General features: G+C 27.8%; 1 protein-coding gene across 7 annotated transcripts; it reads right to left on the bottom strand.

Annotated features, from left to right (window-relative positions):
- Positions 1-967: 967 nt before the first annotated feature.
- Positions 968-12,424, bottom strand: LOC130671593 (peroxidasin homolog). 7 transcript variants are annotated; one of them, XM_057475579.1, is made up of 4 exons: positions 12,112-12,401; positions 6,237-6,440; positions 2,075-3,910; positions 968-1,993 (listed from the first exon to the last, which is right to left on the bottom strand). In XM_057475579.1, exons 3-4 carry the CDS (start codon positions 3,741-3,743, stop codon positions 1,749-1,751), a joined length of 1,914 nt encoding a protein of 637 aa, XP_057331562.1. In that variant the 5' UTR covers positions 3,744-3,910; positions 6,237-6,440; positions 12,112-12,401; the 3' UTR covers positions 968-1,748. The 7 variants fall into 7 exon arrangements, with proteins under 7 accessions (XP_057331562.1, XP_057331557.1, XP_057331560.1 ...); XM_057475574.1 differs by having other exon boundaries at positions 970-3,910; positions 12,112-12,228; positions 12,299-12,424; XM_057475577.1 differs by having other exon boundaries at positions 970-3,910; positions 12,161-12,228; positions 12,299-12,424.
- Between the last annotated feature and the right edge of the window lie 3,969 nt (positions 12,425-16,393).

Genomic DNA, 16,393 nt, shown 5'->3' with positions numbered 1-16,393 from the left:
CATTGAAACGCTATAAGCAATCTATAGATTTTTAACACACCGTGAAACGTGTTTTAAATGACTACAAAAAACTATAGTTTTGTTTATGGCCTTAAACATAGAACACATTTAATATGTGTTAAAATAATACACTTGTAACACACTTGGTTTTAGAGTGAACCATCAAAATCTGTTCATTTGTTCAAAAAAATCGTCGTCGAAAGAATTTCGAAAAAGTGTTTTTTTCTAATAAAATCCAAATCGTTGAACTAATTGATGACAGTTTTTTTTAACGTTAGTAATTAAAAGATTGCGTTGAATGCCACCTTGACCGTCAAAATCAGTTTATTATTTCCAAAGATTTTGATGATCCTGAAGTTAGCAGACAGTTAAAAATTTTCGAATTTTGTTTTCAACGACTAAATTTAAAAAAAAAAAAATAAATAAAAATATGCACATGTAGAAAATTTAATAAACTATAGGTGCAATTTTTTTAAATATTTTTTTTTTTATAATTTATTGTAAAAAAAAAAAATCCAAAAATTATTAGACGTCGGCTAACTTCAGTATCATAAGATTTTGGTGATTAAAAATAAAAAAAATTACGATTTACTTCATTCTTCACGAATAATATTATTTATCAATTGTTTCAAAATTTTTTTTAATGTGGAGGACAAAAAACTGCGTCAAATGTCTTTTTGAACGTCAAAGTCGGTTCATTATTTCCAAAAATTTTGCTGATATAAAATAAAAAAAACCGATTTACTTTATTTTTTTTTTTTTTGTTACTGTTTATTACTTAAATTTTCCCAATGGCAGGTGCAAAATTACTATTTTCGCGCTTGAAGATCTCAAAAATAACAATAATATTTTCGAGCTCAAGAGCTCAAAAACAGCGGGAAGTTTTAGGGCTTGCCCGCAGGGTCATGCAGTTTTCAGTTTTCTTTTCATCAGATGGAGTGTAAATAAGTTTACAAAAAAAAATGATAATAGTAATAATAATTTAAATTTAGTCATTTTATTAATTGACAAAGCGTTTATAATAAATATCGATGTTGACGATATCATTATCATTATTATTATTATTATTATTAATTTATCAATAATAAACGTACTTAGCAGCACGGAAGATTGTTTGAGTTCTAATAATAATTATTTTTACGTATAATATATATGACGTAACAAATATATACACAGGTGGAGTTAACATACTAGTGATACTGAACCTCTGTTCTTTATTAGATTAAACGATTGTTAAAAGTAATTGATCCGGTATCTAAAATCATTCATATTTATATATATATTTTTTTTACTTATTTTCTTGTTTCATATTTTTATTATTATTTCTTATTTAGAGTTATGATAACTTATACGATAGTTCAAATAAGAAAGTATTATACTGTGAAATATGTATTTACATTATGAATTTATCATCGTAACATTAATTATATATATTAGCATCTATTATCATAATAATAAACATATCATTTCCAAATGCACAAACAATAACACTCATAACATTTTTACAATCAGACGGTAGTATACTAAAGTGATACTCAATCTTTTATTTATTATTATTATTATTGTTATTAATAATTTTCTTTTTTTTTCATACGACTAGTGGACAGACAGGCAGACGACGAAACATACAAGATCAGATACATAACTAATGTCTTATTAATTATTTTATTTTTATAGTTATGATTAAAATTATTGTTAATTATAAATATTACTATTAAATAAATAAAAAATGAAATTTATAATTCATTTCATAGAGAAACAAATTCTATTGGCGGCTTAATAACCGGTGGTGGGGGCGGTGATAAATGCAGATCATCCGTTAATGAAAACGTTGAACTTCCGGTGGCTGTAACACGTGGCCCCATGTTGTCATACTGCGATCCTAGTTCAGTACGTAGTGATCTGCGTGGTAGAGTCGCAAAACTTGATATCATTGATGACGCTTGTAAAGAAGTTGGAAAATTACTTTTATCAGTTATCGTTGGTGCATGAACTGGAATATCAAGTAAATCTGGATAACAACGTTCAACATCTTGTGGTAAAGCTACTGAAATAAATATATTTCCAAATATACCAGAAGGTAAAACACCGCCAGTAAATTCTGGTGGTGGCGGTGGAAATCCAGTTGTTGAACACGATGTTACATTATTACGTAATGCCGTCGAATTAATGCTACCACACTCGGGTCTGAGTCTTTCGACGGTGACGGTTGTGGCATCACAAATGGAAGCACGTTCTGCAAGTTCTAGATCACCAGGACTACATGTGTCTGCTAAACTACCATGGCCACTTATACGTTCATTAGTATTACAACCACTTGTACCAGTTGTTGTTACTGATAAGTCTAATAGTTTTTTTTCTTGATCACCAAAACTAGTACTACCTTGTAATTTAACTTTTTCACGTCTACTGCGTCTTCTTGATCCACCGCAAAGACACAGAACCATCAGTACTGCTGATATAAATCCAAATAATGCTGCTGTACCACCACCAGCGAGCGTCACCCAGAGTAACCAATTGTCTGTCTGTGACAAAGTTGGTGCCGTAAAAACACGAGGTACCACAATATTCGTAGTGTCCTTGGCAGTACCGGCAATATTTTTAGCATGGCATGTATATTCACCGGCATCACTGTCACTTGCATTGTAAATTGTTATGTTATTCCATCGTTCTGGCAGCTTTCCATCAGGACGATAGTGGTTGAATTCTGGTGTTGATGTAAAAGTTACGATATAAGATACCAATGGCGAGTACGATGCTGTTGATTCAGTGTTGCGAGTTAAATTCAAAAAACCGCCGTTGAGTTGCCACCAAAATTCGGGTAATGGATCACCGGAAATGAGACAAGATAAACTTAAATTACCGTTAACTTCTTCTTGCATTGGACTTGAGTAGACTTTGACTTGTGGTGCACAGGCAAAGTCAGCGGATTTAACGTCCTCCCAACGACGGCCCTCGAGTCTTGATGGCCCGTTACAAATTTGTGATACGGAATATATCTTTTTTGGTACATCGGGTATTAGCCAGTTGCGAAAACTCTTTAATCGGCAATCACATGACCATTTGTTTGCGTCAAGTGTAAGAGTTTTTAGGCTTGGTAATGATGATATTGTCGTATCATCCAGGTGCGTTAATTGATTATTATCAAGTTTTAATGATTCTAAACCGGGTAAACTAACAAATGCAAGACTATGAATTTCAGTCAATTCACATCTCTGTAGTTCTAAAAATCTTAGATGCTGCAGCAGCGGAAACTGATGACTTTTAAGGGTAATCAGTGGATTACCACTCAGAGTTAATACTCGAAGCCTTTCGTTGCCAAAAAAAGTATTTGGTTCTAGACTCGCGACATGGTTGTCGGATAAATCAACTTCTACAAGTATACGCATGTCTTTGAAGGCATCCGCATGAATTTCGTGTATACCCGCATTACGAAGAAATACTTTCTGCAAATTGACGAGTCCATTGCGTTTGAAAATTTCATCTTGCAATGCTGGTATTTTGTTACCCGATAAATCAAGTACTTGCATATCTGGATCCAGTGATGCTGGTAAAGACGTCAACCCGGCGTCTGGACAAAACGCTGATTTTTTTCCTGATGTCCATTTGCAACTGCAGACAATCGGACAGTCTGTCCAATCGGGAAACGCGGCTGCGTCTGATAACAGTACATATGTACTGTTTATTATCAAAAGAGCTAATACTGTACGCCCTCGAAGAGGGTGCTTCACTGTTTCTAACATAACACTGTTTTATAACGTTTCATTTACAGCGTTTCTTCCATTTTCTTTCGTACTTTTTAAAGATTGCCATCTATGTATACTGTCGTTACTTTACCATTTCATCAGACATTTTTTTTTAATCAATTTGTTTTATCAGTAACTTTTGTCGATAAATCCAAGTTTGAAATCTGAAAAAGAAAAAAGAACAATTAATTATATTTCTAAAAAAAGTTGTGGATAAATAGTTATTGTACACGGAGAAAAAATATTAGTTAATTTTCTTTCATTATATAGTCATTTTTTTCTACAGTATACAGAAATTACCCATCAGGTATAGGAAATTTTTCTATTGTGTAGAAATAGTTCCTATTTTTCATCATTAAAGGAATACTTTCCATGATGTTATGGTAAAAATTTCTATGCATACATCAGAATTATTCTCATAAACTGAAAAATTATTTTTGTTTGAAATGCTATGGTGTCATAGTAAAGCCGGACTATGTTGGCCATCTAATGAAATTGAATAAAGGTATCAAAAATTACTATGGCCATAGGAAATTACAATAAACACAGTAATTTGTGATATGGTGATTGTTCATTAAACTATGGTCATAGTAATTTCGCAGGTGGCCAACATGGTCCGGTTTTACCATAACACCATAGCTTTTTAAGCAAGAATAATTTCTCCGTGTAATTTTTGAAACCGGTTCGTTAATTTTCATTCGTGTTATATGTACACTGTAAAAAGAGTGGTGTTAAAAATGGACTCAATTTAATACCACGCGGCGTTAAAATGAAATAACACCGGTGTAGGCGGTGCAATTCGGCGGTATTAAAATACTGGTGTTAAATCGGTGTAAAAAAATTCCACTTATGGAATTATAAAAATAAATGTGTTACATATAAAAAAATATAAAAATTTAATGAATATTATCTGGAGGAAATTTCAATTTTGCTATGTACTTATTTGAATAATTACTTATGTTATTTTTTTAAAAATTACACAATGCCCATCATTTCAATCACCAATAATTTAATTAATTAATAAAAACACTAATTAACTGTATAGTGATCGAGTAAGTAAAAAAATTCACAAAGTAAAATATTTTCAACATCAAAAAATATTGTACCACCAGGAAATTTTTTTAACATCAATAAAGAATATTTACACTGGCGGTGGTGTTATTTTAACACTGCTTTTGATGTTGAAATTTAACACCGAAAATTTTAACACCTACACCGCCTGGACTTATCCCCGGTTTTTTTTTTTTACAGTGAACACGGAGAAAATTGGAGATAAAAAATGTACGAATTTTTATTATGCTGTCGACCAAAATTGAAACAGGAAGTTGAGTCGCCAAAAAATTATTATGCTGCACTACAAAATATGTGACACACTTTAAACTTACTGATAAATTGTAATGAAAGTTATTTGTCTAAAATATGAATTATAGTAGAGACCAAAAAATTTTAGAAGCTCACAATAATAATTATACACTCAGAAAATTAAGTAATTGTGTTTATTATGCTAAATTTTTAATTCCAATCATCTAGAATGATTGGAACGTTTTTCAATGCAAACATAGTTAGTGTTATAATTTTTTTTAATAGAATTAATAATTATTAGATGACAACTTCTGCAATAAATTTCGTAACAGTTACTATCAGGATGGTAACAGTTACTATCAGGATGATAACAGTTAATATCAGGATGGTAATATTTACTATCAGGATGATAATATTTACTTCTGCAATAAATTTCGTAATAGTTACTATCAGGATGATAACAATTATAATTTCTGATGGTAACTGTTACCATCTGGATTATAAATATAACTATTTAGAATAATAATAATAATTAACTCTAGTTAACATACGGGATTGTAACAATTATTATAAATATGGTGAATATTACAATCTAGATGATTTATACAATCATCTAGATAATATTCACTACTATCGGATTGATGGTAGAAATTTTACCATAACTAGATAGTAGTTTCTATCATTTAATTTTCTGAGTATAGTATAGCATAATAATTTTTTGGGACTCACTTTCCTGATTCAAATTTTGTTGACAGCATAATAAAAATTCGTACATTTTTAAAATCTATTTCTCTCCGTATACTTCATTGAATTATTAATAAAAGAAATAAAAATAAAAAATGATAGTCTTGTATTTATATAAATATTGTCTGTAAAATGTGTCCTTATTTTAAGATAAAGAATAATATAGAAATAAATATCATCAATACTATTATATATAATGGATGACTGCGTATTGTGAAAGAACAAATGACATTAAAATGATTTATGATCGTACGTTGACAAGAAAAAAATTATTACAAATAAAATAATTGAGACAAAGTATAAGTGACCTTTGATATAATATTCAATTATCGAGTCTATTATTAACTGGAATCTAATTTATCTGCAGTATATGATCAAAGGGTGATAAAATTAATTGGATGATACATATTTTTTTATTATTTTTGTTAATAAAAAAAAACTTACTTGATTTTTGACTACTCTCTTAGTAATAGTGTTTGCAGTACTGCCAATTTCCATTTCTTATCAATAATTGTAATCATTACAGAGTTGACAAATAAACAATAAGACAATTATTCTTCACTGAGTAGACTTCATTATTTGAAAATCTTCAACACATTGTTTATCTTCGCCGTATTCCATATTTTTAAATCCAACATATCTTCAAATCTGAAATCAATAATATCGTTAAAAGTTATTGAATTTCAAGTATCCATGATTTGAAGTACAGAGGGGAAAAAAGTTTCTTCGTTATTAAAATTGTGAATAGTTTTATAATAAAAAATAATTATAGTTGAATTCAATATTTAAATCGGCATAACAGTCGATTATTATTTTTTTAACAAATAAATAGTTTTTTATTTTATTAATAATTACACTGTAAGAAATTGGGAGTGAATTCGTATTTTATTTAAATCCGAATTTACTCCGTCACCCGAAGTTTAAAAAAAACCACTTCGCATACAGAGTATGTTTTTACAGCTGAGTGATTTCGGAGTGATTTGAATTTTATTTAAATCCGCATTCACTCCAATTCGGAGTTTTACATTAAAAATTGAGAGTGGATTCGAAATGATTTTGGATTTTATTTCAATCCGAATTCACTCCTTTACTCGGAGTTCCGGAGTTTTCAAAAAAATCACTTCGCATACGGAGTAACGTCGGAGTTAGTTTTTCCAGCGGGGTAATTTTGGAGTGATCTAGAGTTTATTTTAATCTGCATTCACTCCGATTCAGAGTTTTAATTTTAAATTCAATTTAATTTCGAAATTAAATTAAATTTCCCTTCGGAGTAAATTTCACTCCAAAAGGATGAAATAAATAAACAATCACCTACTCCGCATTCACTCAGGATTTACTCCGCTAATTTTTTACGGTGTAATATTAAATGAACTCCTTTTAGGAATGAATTTCACTTCAATCCGGATTTCATTATTAAATTAAATTTTCCTTCGGAGTAAATTTCACTCCGAAGGGATGAAATAAATAATGTTCCCTATTTACTCTGATTTAACTCCGTGTTCACTCCGCAAATTTTTTACTGTGTATTTTTAATTTTATTTAAAATTGCCTTTTTTGCTACGGAATATCTCAATTATAATTTTTTTCAATGATATTTTTTTTTTATTCACGAGATTATATAATGTAAGCGCGCAAGTTAATTACACAAGTAATTTTATTTCCTTTGGCATTTATTTTATTCAACAAAATTACTTTAATTACTTTGAGCTGCATGATGTTTCAGTTTAAATAAAAAAAATTGTAGGATTAAAAGTTCAATTAACTCAACATTCTGGGTAAAAAATAATAAAAATAATAAAATATTACAGCAAGGTATCGAACAGGAAGATTTTACATGAAATATGATATTAATATATGAAATATTATATGAATTTAATCATCGCGTTTTATAAAAAATGAAAAAAATTTCCGGAATCTCGGCACAACAATAAAAAGCTTGAGAATAAGAAAGCCCTTTGATAAATTTTATCATGTAAATATGAAAAAATTTCATGGTTTTATTAATGTAATAAAGTATGTCGGATATTAAAGTTGTATATGAAAACGTATGTGCATGTAATCATATATGTATAGAGGAGGGTCGGGCAAAACCGACGGCTCTAAAAATTTTTATTTTAAAGTCCCGAAATTTTTTCAAAAAAATATTTTTATTTAAATTTTTTTTTCAGGAATTTTTCAGTAAACAACACGGAGAAAAATGGAGCTAAAAAATGTACAATTTTTTATTTTGCTGTCGCCAAAACTTGAAACAGGAAGTCGAGTTGCCAAAAATTATTATACTGCACTACAAAAAATATTATATACTTAAAACTTATTGATGGATTGTAATGAAAATTATTTGTCTAAAATATGAATTATAGTGGGGAAAAAAAAATTTTAGAGGCTCACAATAATAATAATAGTAGAGCATGATATTTTTTTGGTGTCTAAATTTTTCGTTTCAAGTTTGGTCGACAGCATAATGAAGATTCGTACATTTTTTATCTACAATTTTCTTCGTGAATGTATTGTTGGCTACAAAAAATACAAATGTCTTCTTCGCTATATTTAAATTTTATATAAGTGATTTGAATCGTTCATTTGAGAAACCCCATAAGTCATGTTTTTTACGAAATTGGGTTTTTTGCATTTTTGGGTTCTTTGGATGTCCCTCCATAGAAATCAATCAAAATATGCATCAAATCAGCGTTTAAAAAAAAATTAACGGGGTGACAGCAATTTCATTTAATTGAGAAACCCCATAAGTGAATGACTCAAATAAACATATGCAGTTTTAATTTTACAGAAATAATTTTTTTTTTTTTTTATTTAAAATTCCCGCTTTTTTGGTAAATTAATTTCAAATGTTGTTTTATTGTTGACTGTTATATGACTAATTAAAATGTTTAAATTAATTATAATTTTTTGTAATTTCTGAGTTTCAGAGTTCAAACACATATTTAATACTTCATTTTATCAGTCTAATAAATGATTTGAGTGGAAAAATTTAAAAAAACAATGATTTTATAACTTTTTTTCGTTTGGTTGAGAAACCCCATAAGTCAATCAACTTTAAATAATTTTTTCAAGTAGTTTCAGTTAAAAAATTAAATTTTTCTTGTTGGAATCTTTTTCAGAAACGCTAACATTATTGCATTCAATTATTTATTTATTATTTTAATGTCAAGTTTTTCCAAAAAAATTTTTTTTGTGTTTCCTGAAAAATTTTGTTTTCTTGACTTATGGGGTTTCTCAAATAAACGATTCATTTATCTTCAATAATTTTTTTTTTGTCGGCATCTTTATTTACTATCAGTATTGCAAATATCTTTTTTCACTTAGATTAGATATAAACAATTTTATTACAATCATTTTTTTTACTTTTTTCGCAAGGGTGGTCCGTTTTACCCGCCTGAGGAAAAAATTTTTTTCTATAGCAACTGGAAATTTGGTTTCATTTCTTCAAATGGAAGTTAAAAAAAAAAATTCTCCGTATTCCTGCACAGAAATTTATTATTTTCTCAGTGGTCCAATTTTTCCCTATAGGGGAAAGTGAACAATATGGACTTATATGTAATATAAATGTAAGCTCATTTTGCCTCCCCCCCCCCCCCAGTATCAACATATAGATCATAATTAATTTTGAATGCAATCCAATAATTAAAAAATTTGATTTTCAAAATAAAAAATAATTCAAATAAAACTCTTAAATTTTACTATAAATGGATCTGCAGTTGAGTCAAAACAGATTCATCTAAATTTATATAAATTATAAAAATATTATTTTTCCATCATTTTATTCTTATCTATCATTGAAATAATTCTGAATAATTTTCATAAGAAATTTAAAATTCAAATAATAAATCTTTTATTGTTTCAACGAAAATGGATTTTCTGTAAAAAAAAAAAAACAAATTCAGATCATGTCCATAGACGAAATATGTTAAATTCTCGAGATAAAAATTTTTCTATAAAATAAATTTAACAATACAGATAATATACATCAATGATATCATTAAATCTTTTCAATTCGACGGTCTCTCCATATAAATCAAGTTCTTTTATTTCTCATAACTTGACCTATTAATTTTTCCCCATTCATTTGCGACAATTTTATTAAACAAAATTTACATATTAATAATTTTTATATTTTATATAACGATTTTTATTGCGTTATTTATTTCATTAAAAAAGTTTTCCATTTTATATTTATGAAATGTATATTTTTAAAAACAATTTATTTACCCGACAAACAAAAAGATAATAAGTAAAAATAGTAGCTACGAAATGAAAAATATATTGTGATATATATGTATGACGTCACCCGAATAAGCTTTAAACGAAGTCACAGGCAATAAATATCTGATATATAAGTAATCTGAAGAAAGGTAAAATGTGATGACTCAGTTGTAATGTTGTGGTCGTTGGCCTCATAAACGCGCATGTCGATGGATAAGAAATATAAGGAAATGATTGAAGCGCGGATAATATTGAAAAGGGTGCTACGTCCTATTAAGTGGTACATGGAGGACATTACAAGAGTCTTGTTGACACGAATTTGAATGTCTAAGGCTGTATACTATTTGCCGTAACACTTTTTCTCTTTCTCATTTACTTCTTCAATGTGTCTCATTCATAATGCGCAGTGGTCCAGCCAAATCTCTCACTGTATTATTTATATATATATATATATATATATATATATATATATATATATATATATATATATATATAATATATATACTGTACATTGATCATGAGCACAATATCAGTGGCAGCGTGTGATCAAGCTTTTGGATGCGCGGAACTTAATTTTTTTCATACATAATTATAAGCAATCAATTAATACTTATTGGTTATATATCGATTTTTTTTTTTTTTTTTTTATGTTACAACTCAACATCACCATTACACTCGACCTTTTTTCTTTATTACTTTCATGTTTCCTCTTTTATATCTTAACCTCGACTACTTGAGTTTTTGTAGATGCATACGATAATCATTGCAGTGGAAATTATAAAGATTTAATGAAAATAAAAACTTGATATTAAAATTTTTTTTTTTATTTAAATTTACTATAATTAATGAACTCAAAATTAATTATTTTTATTTATCAATAGTATTGTAATGAAATATAAAATATAAAATTCACTGTTAAAATAATTGTTTTTATTTTTTATTTTATGTATAAAGTTTTCCTGTTAAAAAGTTAGCTAACAATTTATATTTTGTTAGTTTATTTTTTAAAACTCATCTATATCAGTAGACAAAAGACTACAAAACTTTCTTTCTTGTCTTTCAACAAGTGTTGAATACATAATAGTTCACTTTTTAACTATCACAATGATATATTGTATTTATTGTGTTTAACAAACTTTAAATTTTAGATGTTTTTGTTTTTAAATGTCACTGTAATTTTCATATATTTTATATTTCAGGTTCTTAAATATATTTTTTCATACTGAAAGCATCCGATGTCTAATAATTTTTGGATTCTTTTACCAATGATAAATTTACAAAAAAAAATATTTTAGAAAACTGCACTTATTGTTTTTTTAATTTTCTACATGTGCATTTTTTTAGATTTTTTTTTTTTATTAAATTGTTTAAAAAAAATCAAAAAATTGTTAATTGTCTGCTAACTTCAGGATCATTCTTCATGATACTAAAATCAGCCGATGCCTAATAATTTTTGGAATTTTTACAAACGATAAATTTATAAAAAAAAAATATTTTAGGAAATTTCACTTATAGTTTTTTTTATTTTCTACATGTGTATTTTTTCAGATTTTTTTTTTTTTTATTAAATTGTTGAAAAAAAAATTCAAAAATGTTTAATTGTCTACTAACTTTAAGATCATTTTTTTTTTCAGTATAAAAAATAATAATAATAATAATAATGATATTAATAATAATAACAATAATAATAATAATAACAATAATAATAATAATAACAATAATAATAATAATAACAATAATAATAATAATAACAATAATAATAAAAGCCGTATTAAATTGCATTAAATAAAATGTATGTCTATGAAAATTTAATTAATCATCATAATTAAATAATCAACATATCACGTACATGAAATAAAAAAGTTTATAAATATTTAATAAATGTGTCAACAAAAGTTTTGTATTCATATAGAGACTCACTTTGAGGTTTAATCAATTATGGCTGTAGATGGTCACTCTAATGTTCAGACACATTTTTTTTTTTTTTTATAAATAATTCACCATTTATTGTTGACTCTATATGATTACAGATAACAATGATGTTTATGTAAAGTAAAAAATAAAAATGTAATGGACGATAATTGATAAAAATACCACTTACACTTTCACTGGAGAGTTTTTAAAATGTGTGGATAGTGAAACATACAAACCCGATTGATCGGAGGACGCGACTGACACCCTAATCCAGGCCGGGTGCAGTGTTCCATATCGTCCAAAGCTAGTTTATAATAATAAATTTCACATGTGCTTATCTTCAATAATATATAATATTTATAAATAAAGTTTACCAAGTAATATTAAAATTTGATTTGTTGCTTAAGTTCAACGTGACAGTGCAATACGCAGATTTGCCGCAGCGAAGATACAACCACGGATTTGTAATCTACCCCTCTTTCCTCCATCCCCTTTGTCTATCATCCTCTATGTTCATTTACCCTCTTACTACCCCTACGCTGTCCGCATATACCGCCATCGTGGCAGCACTGGGAAATTCCACAGCCCTCGTTCAATGAAACTCGTCTCCTCTGTATCTACTACTTGTTTCCATACATTTCGATATATACTACTACAATGACAACTCATATCATTGCTATGTACATTTTACCCTCATCGTCAACCCTTTGTTCATTTACAGACGGAAAACTTTGCGTATGACAAAGCCGCTTAATATTTAAATCGTAATTGTTTCTATTATTTAGACACAAATAAAATATTATGATAGGGATTAAATTTGAAAATGATAATTAATTGGTTTTTTTAAAATTAATTTTTTATTTTTTTATAAATAAAATTATTATGATCTTGAAGTTGGTAGAGAATTCATAATTTGTTGACATTTTTTTTCAACAAATAAATTACAAAAAAAAAAAAAAAACTAAATATGCAGATGTAGAAAATTAAAATAATTTGAAGTGCAATTTTTAAAAATATTTTTCTTGTATAATTTGTCGTTTTAAATGAATTAAAAAAATTATCAGACGTCCGCTAACTTCATAGTCATAAATTGATGTCATTTTTTATTTAATTGACAAAAAAAATAATTAAGACTTAAAACAAAAAATATTTTTAAAAAATACACAGAAAAAAACAATTTCTTGACGCAAAATATTGTTATTCAGCCCAAGAGATTTTTTTAAAAAAATTTTCTCTAATCATGAGAATTTTTTTTTTCTATTTAATACAAAATATTTTTTGTGCTAAGAAATCTTTTTTTTCTGTGTAGTATGAAAGGATATAATTATTTATTAAGGTAATTAAGGTGATTAGTAACTGCTGACTATATACATACATATATATGAATCGAAGAATGAAGAATTTATTAATCAGTCGTAGGTGCTGGTAATAGTTTGTGAGAGTATATAGTCTGAGTAATTGATTACTAAGCTCTCGATGTACATACAATGCACGGAATTACCACCCCAAGTTTGTTGTGTCGCAAATCATTCCTGTCATTATTGCAGCACAGACGGATTTAATCAGATTATGGTTGATAATAAAATTAATATTGATGGGATTGTCTACTATTTGTTTGAAGCAAATAAAAAAAATATAAACACGCGTTTTACAATACAAGATTTTAAGATTAACGTAATCGGTTGTTGTAATGTTTGACATAAAATAATGCTATTTATTTTAAATCGTGTTAATTATTTTTGTTTTTAATAAATAGAATTATGTACTGCAAGAAGAGTGGTGTTAAAATAAAATAACACCGGTGTAGGCGGTGTTAAAATAACGGTGTTAAATCAATGTAAAAAAATTCCACGTATAAAAATTAGAAAAAAAAATGTATTACATACACTGTAAGAAATTTGCGGAGTGAAGGCGGAGTGATTCCAGAGTGGATGACTTTTTATTTTCCACTCCCCTTCGAAGTGGAATTCACTCCGAATGGGAGTTATCGCGGAGTGGATGATTTTTTATTTATTTACTTCCCTCGAAGTGAATTTCACTCCGAAGAGAAGTTTCGGAAAATATTAATTATAAAAAAAATTACTTAAACACAGTGAGCTTTGGTCTTTGATATTTTGACATTTATATTGAGTACGGAAATAATTACGAGCTCCCTGTCTATAAATTCACGCGAAATGATTTTTAAAAATTATAAGCAGCTGATAATAAAACTTTGACAAATATAATTCTACTGAGTCACAAACTGTCGTATGATTTACATCAATCATACCACGAGATAACATTTTATTTTGTACCGAAATATAAAATATTCCCATAAAAACTATGTCACTATAGCTGTTCAATAATTTAATATTCTCATTATGTATTATATATATGAAATTATAATTTAGTGAGTTACTAAAACATTTTATAAATTAAAAACATAATATGTTAAGTTTAATTATTAATATCTGAATGAATTATTTATTTAAATAATTATGTTTCTAATTAACAGTTGTTTCTATTAATTATAAATTTATTTAAGTATTAAAACTCCGGACTGGAGTGAATGCGGACTTAAATAAAATCTTCGTCACTCCGAAATCACTCCGCTCATAAAAAAATCTCTATTCACTCCGCATGCGGAGTAACTTTTTTTTCACCTCCGGAACTCCGAGTGACGGAGTGAATTCGGATTGAAATAAAATTCGTATTCACTCCCGATTTTTTAGTGTACAGTGTAGAGTGTAAAAATACAAAAAAATCATTAGCTTTTGAAAATTTCGCTTTTACTGATTTTTCGAATTGAGCAGCCGAGTTGAAACCCACTTCTGTATACTTACTAAAATTTTTGCTGTGCAGCAAAAATCTCACGCAGACAAAAAAAACTAACTGTTAGAAATAATAGTATAATTAAAAAAAAAAAAAATGAAAATTTTGATATTTTTAACTATTTGAAGAAATCGTATTCATTTGTTTGAAAAATATTTATGACTTTGGTGCAGAATCCGTTTATGTCTCATTGCTTAATTTAAGTATTTGTAGTAAAAAAAGAAAAGTTGTGGGTATTTTGTGGGCGTTGACTGTTATCTCTTTATTAAAAACAAGAGATGGTGAGTCGGTCGATTTAACATAAATACTTAAAATTTGAATTTAAAATTATCACAGTTGTATGTTTTCATGAACCCAATGTATCAACAATTGAAACTCTCAATGAAGCTTTAATTCATGAATACACTCATTAAATATACATTTAATTTATGTATTATTATTACTTTATATAAATTAAAAAAATCATTAATACCGTATTTGTAAAATAAATATTGAATACCAATGAAATGAAAAATAAAACATTGCACTTTATACGTATGTTTTTCTACATAAAGTACAGATAAAAATAAATTATCATTTATTTTGTTTTAATAAAAATGTTAATTTGACTGAAAGCTCTAATGAAAAGAAATAAATTAAGCGAAAAGATTATTTACATATTAGATGATATTATTTTTAATTAAAAATAAAATCATTCATATAACTCATGCCGAAGAATTTACGGTATTCGGAAAAATTACGGTATTTTACGGCAAGTTACGGCGATTAACTGTAGATTTGTGGTAACATTACAGTATTTCACTGTAAACATGCAGATTTACTGCAAAATTACGGCATTTTACCGTAAAGTGAAGTATTTGGCTGTGTTGCGGTAAAAATGCCACAAAGTGCAGTAAATTGCAGTTATTCACCGTATTCTACCGTAAACTATCGTATTTCCATCACGTTTTACAGTAATTTGCCGCAAATTACCGTAAAATATTGTAAATTTGCAGTAAAATATGGTAGTTTACCGCAATTCGGATCCGCTAGAGAAAGTATAAACCCGGGTCAAAAATAAAACTTGATTCAGGCCCGCTTCACCTTATTTTCTTTTGAAGTTATCGATTTGCCGTCGATTTTTCCATGGAAAAAAAAAATAGGCGCTGCAACAGAACAAAATCCTGTTGCAGCGACAGGATTTTCATGTTGTAGTAACAGGAAAATCCTGTTGCCACAATAGGATTTTGTTCTGTTGCAGCGCCTATTTTTTTTTTCCGTGTCGATAAGATTTCGACTTTTTGGACTTCAATTAAATTTTTTTCAACTTTTTGAACCTTTCTCATTTTAGTTTCTACTTATTTGTATTTTTTGATCGTAGTTTGAACTTATTCGTAAATACTTCGAGCACGATAGTCATTCACCTAACTTTTGACTTGCTGAACCAAGTCGAAAAAAGTTATTTATTCGCCTTACTTCCACCTTAATATATAAAAATTATTTCACCTTAGTTTTGACTTTTTCGCCTTATAATTTAAGTCGAATAAGTCTAAACCAAGTCAATTTCGACTCGATTTCTATTTATTCGTCTTAAATCGTGACTAAGTAAGCTAGTTAAGTCTAAACCAAGGCGAAAACTCAATGTACTTCATACCTCCGTAAAAAAAAGTCGAGTTTGT

Source organism: Microplitis mediator, chromosome 7, assembly GCF_029852145.1.
Source record: "Microplitis mediator isolate UGA2020A chromosome 7, iyMicMedi2.1, whole genome shotgun sequence".
NCBI lineage: Eukaryota > Metazoa > Arthropoda > Insecta > Hymenoptera > Braconidae > Microplitis > Microplitis mediator.
The sequence above is the reverse complement of the archived record's forward strand: the minus strand, read 5'-3'. Positions and strand labels throughout refer to the sequence as shown.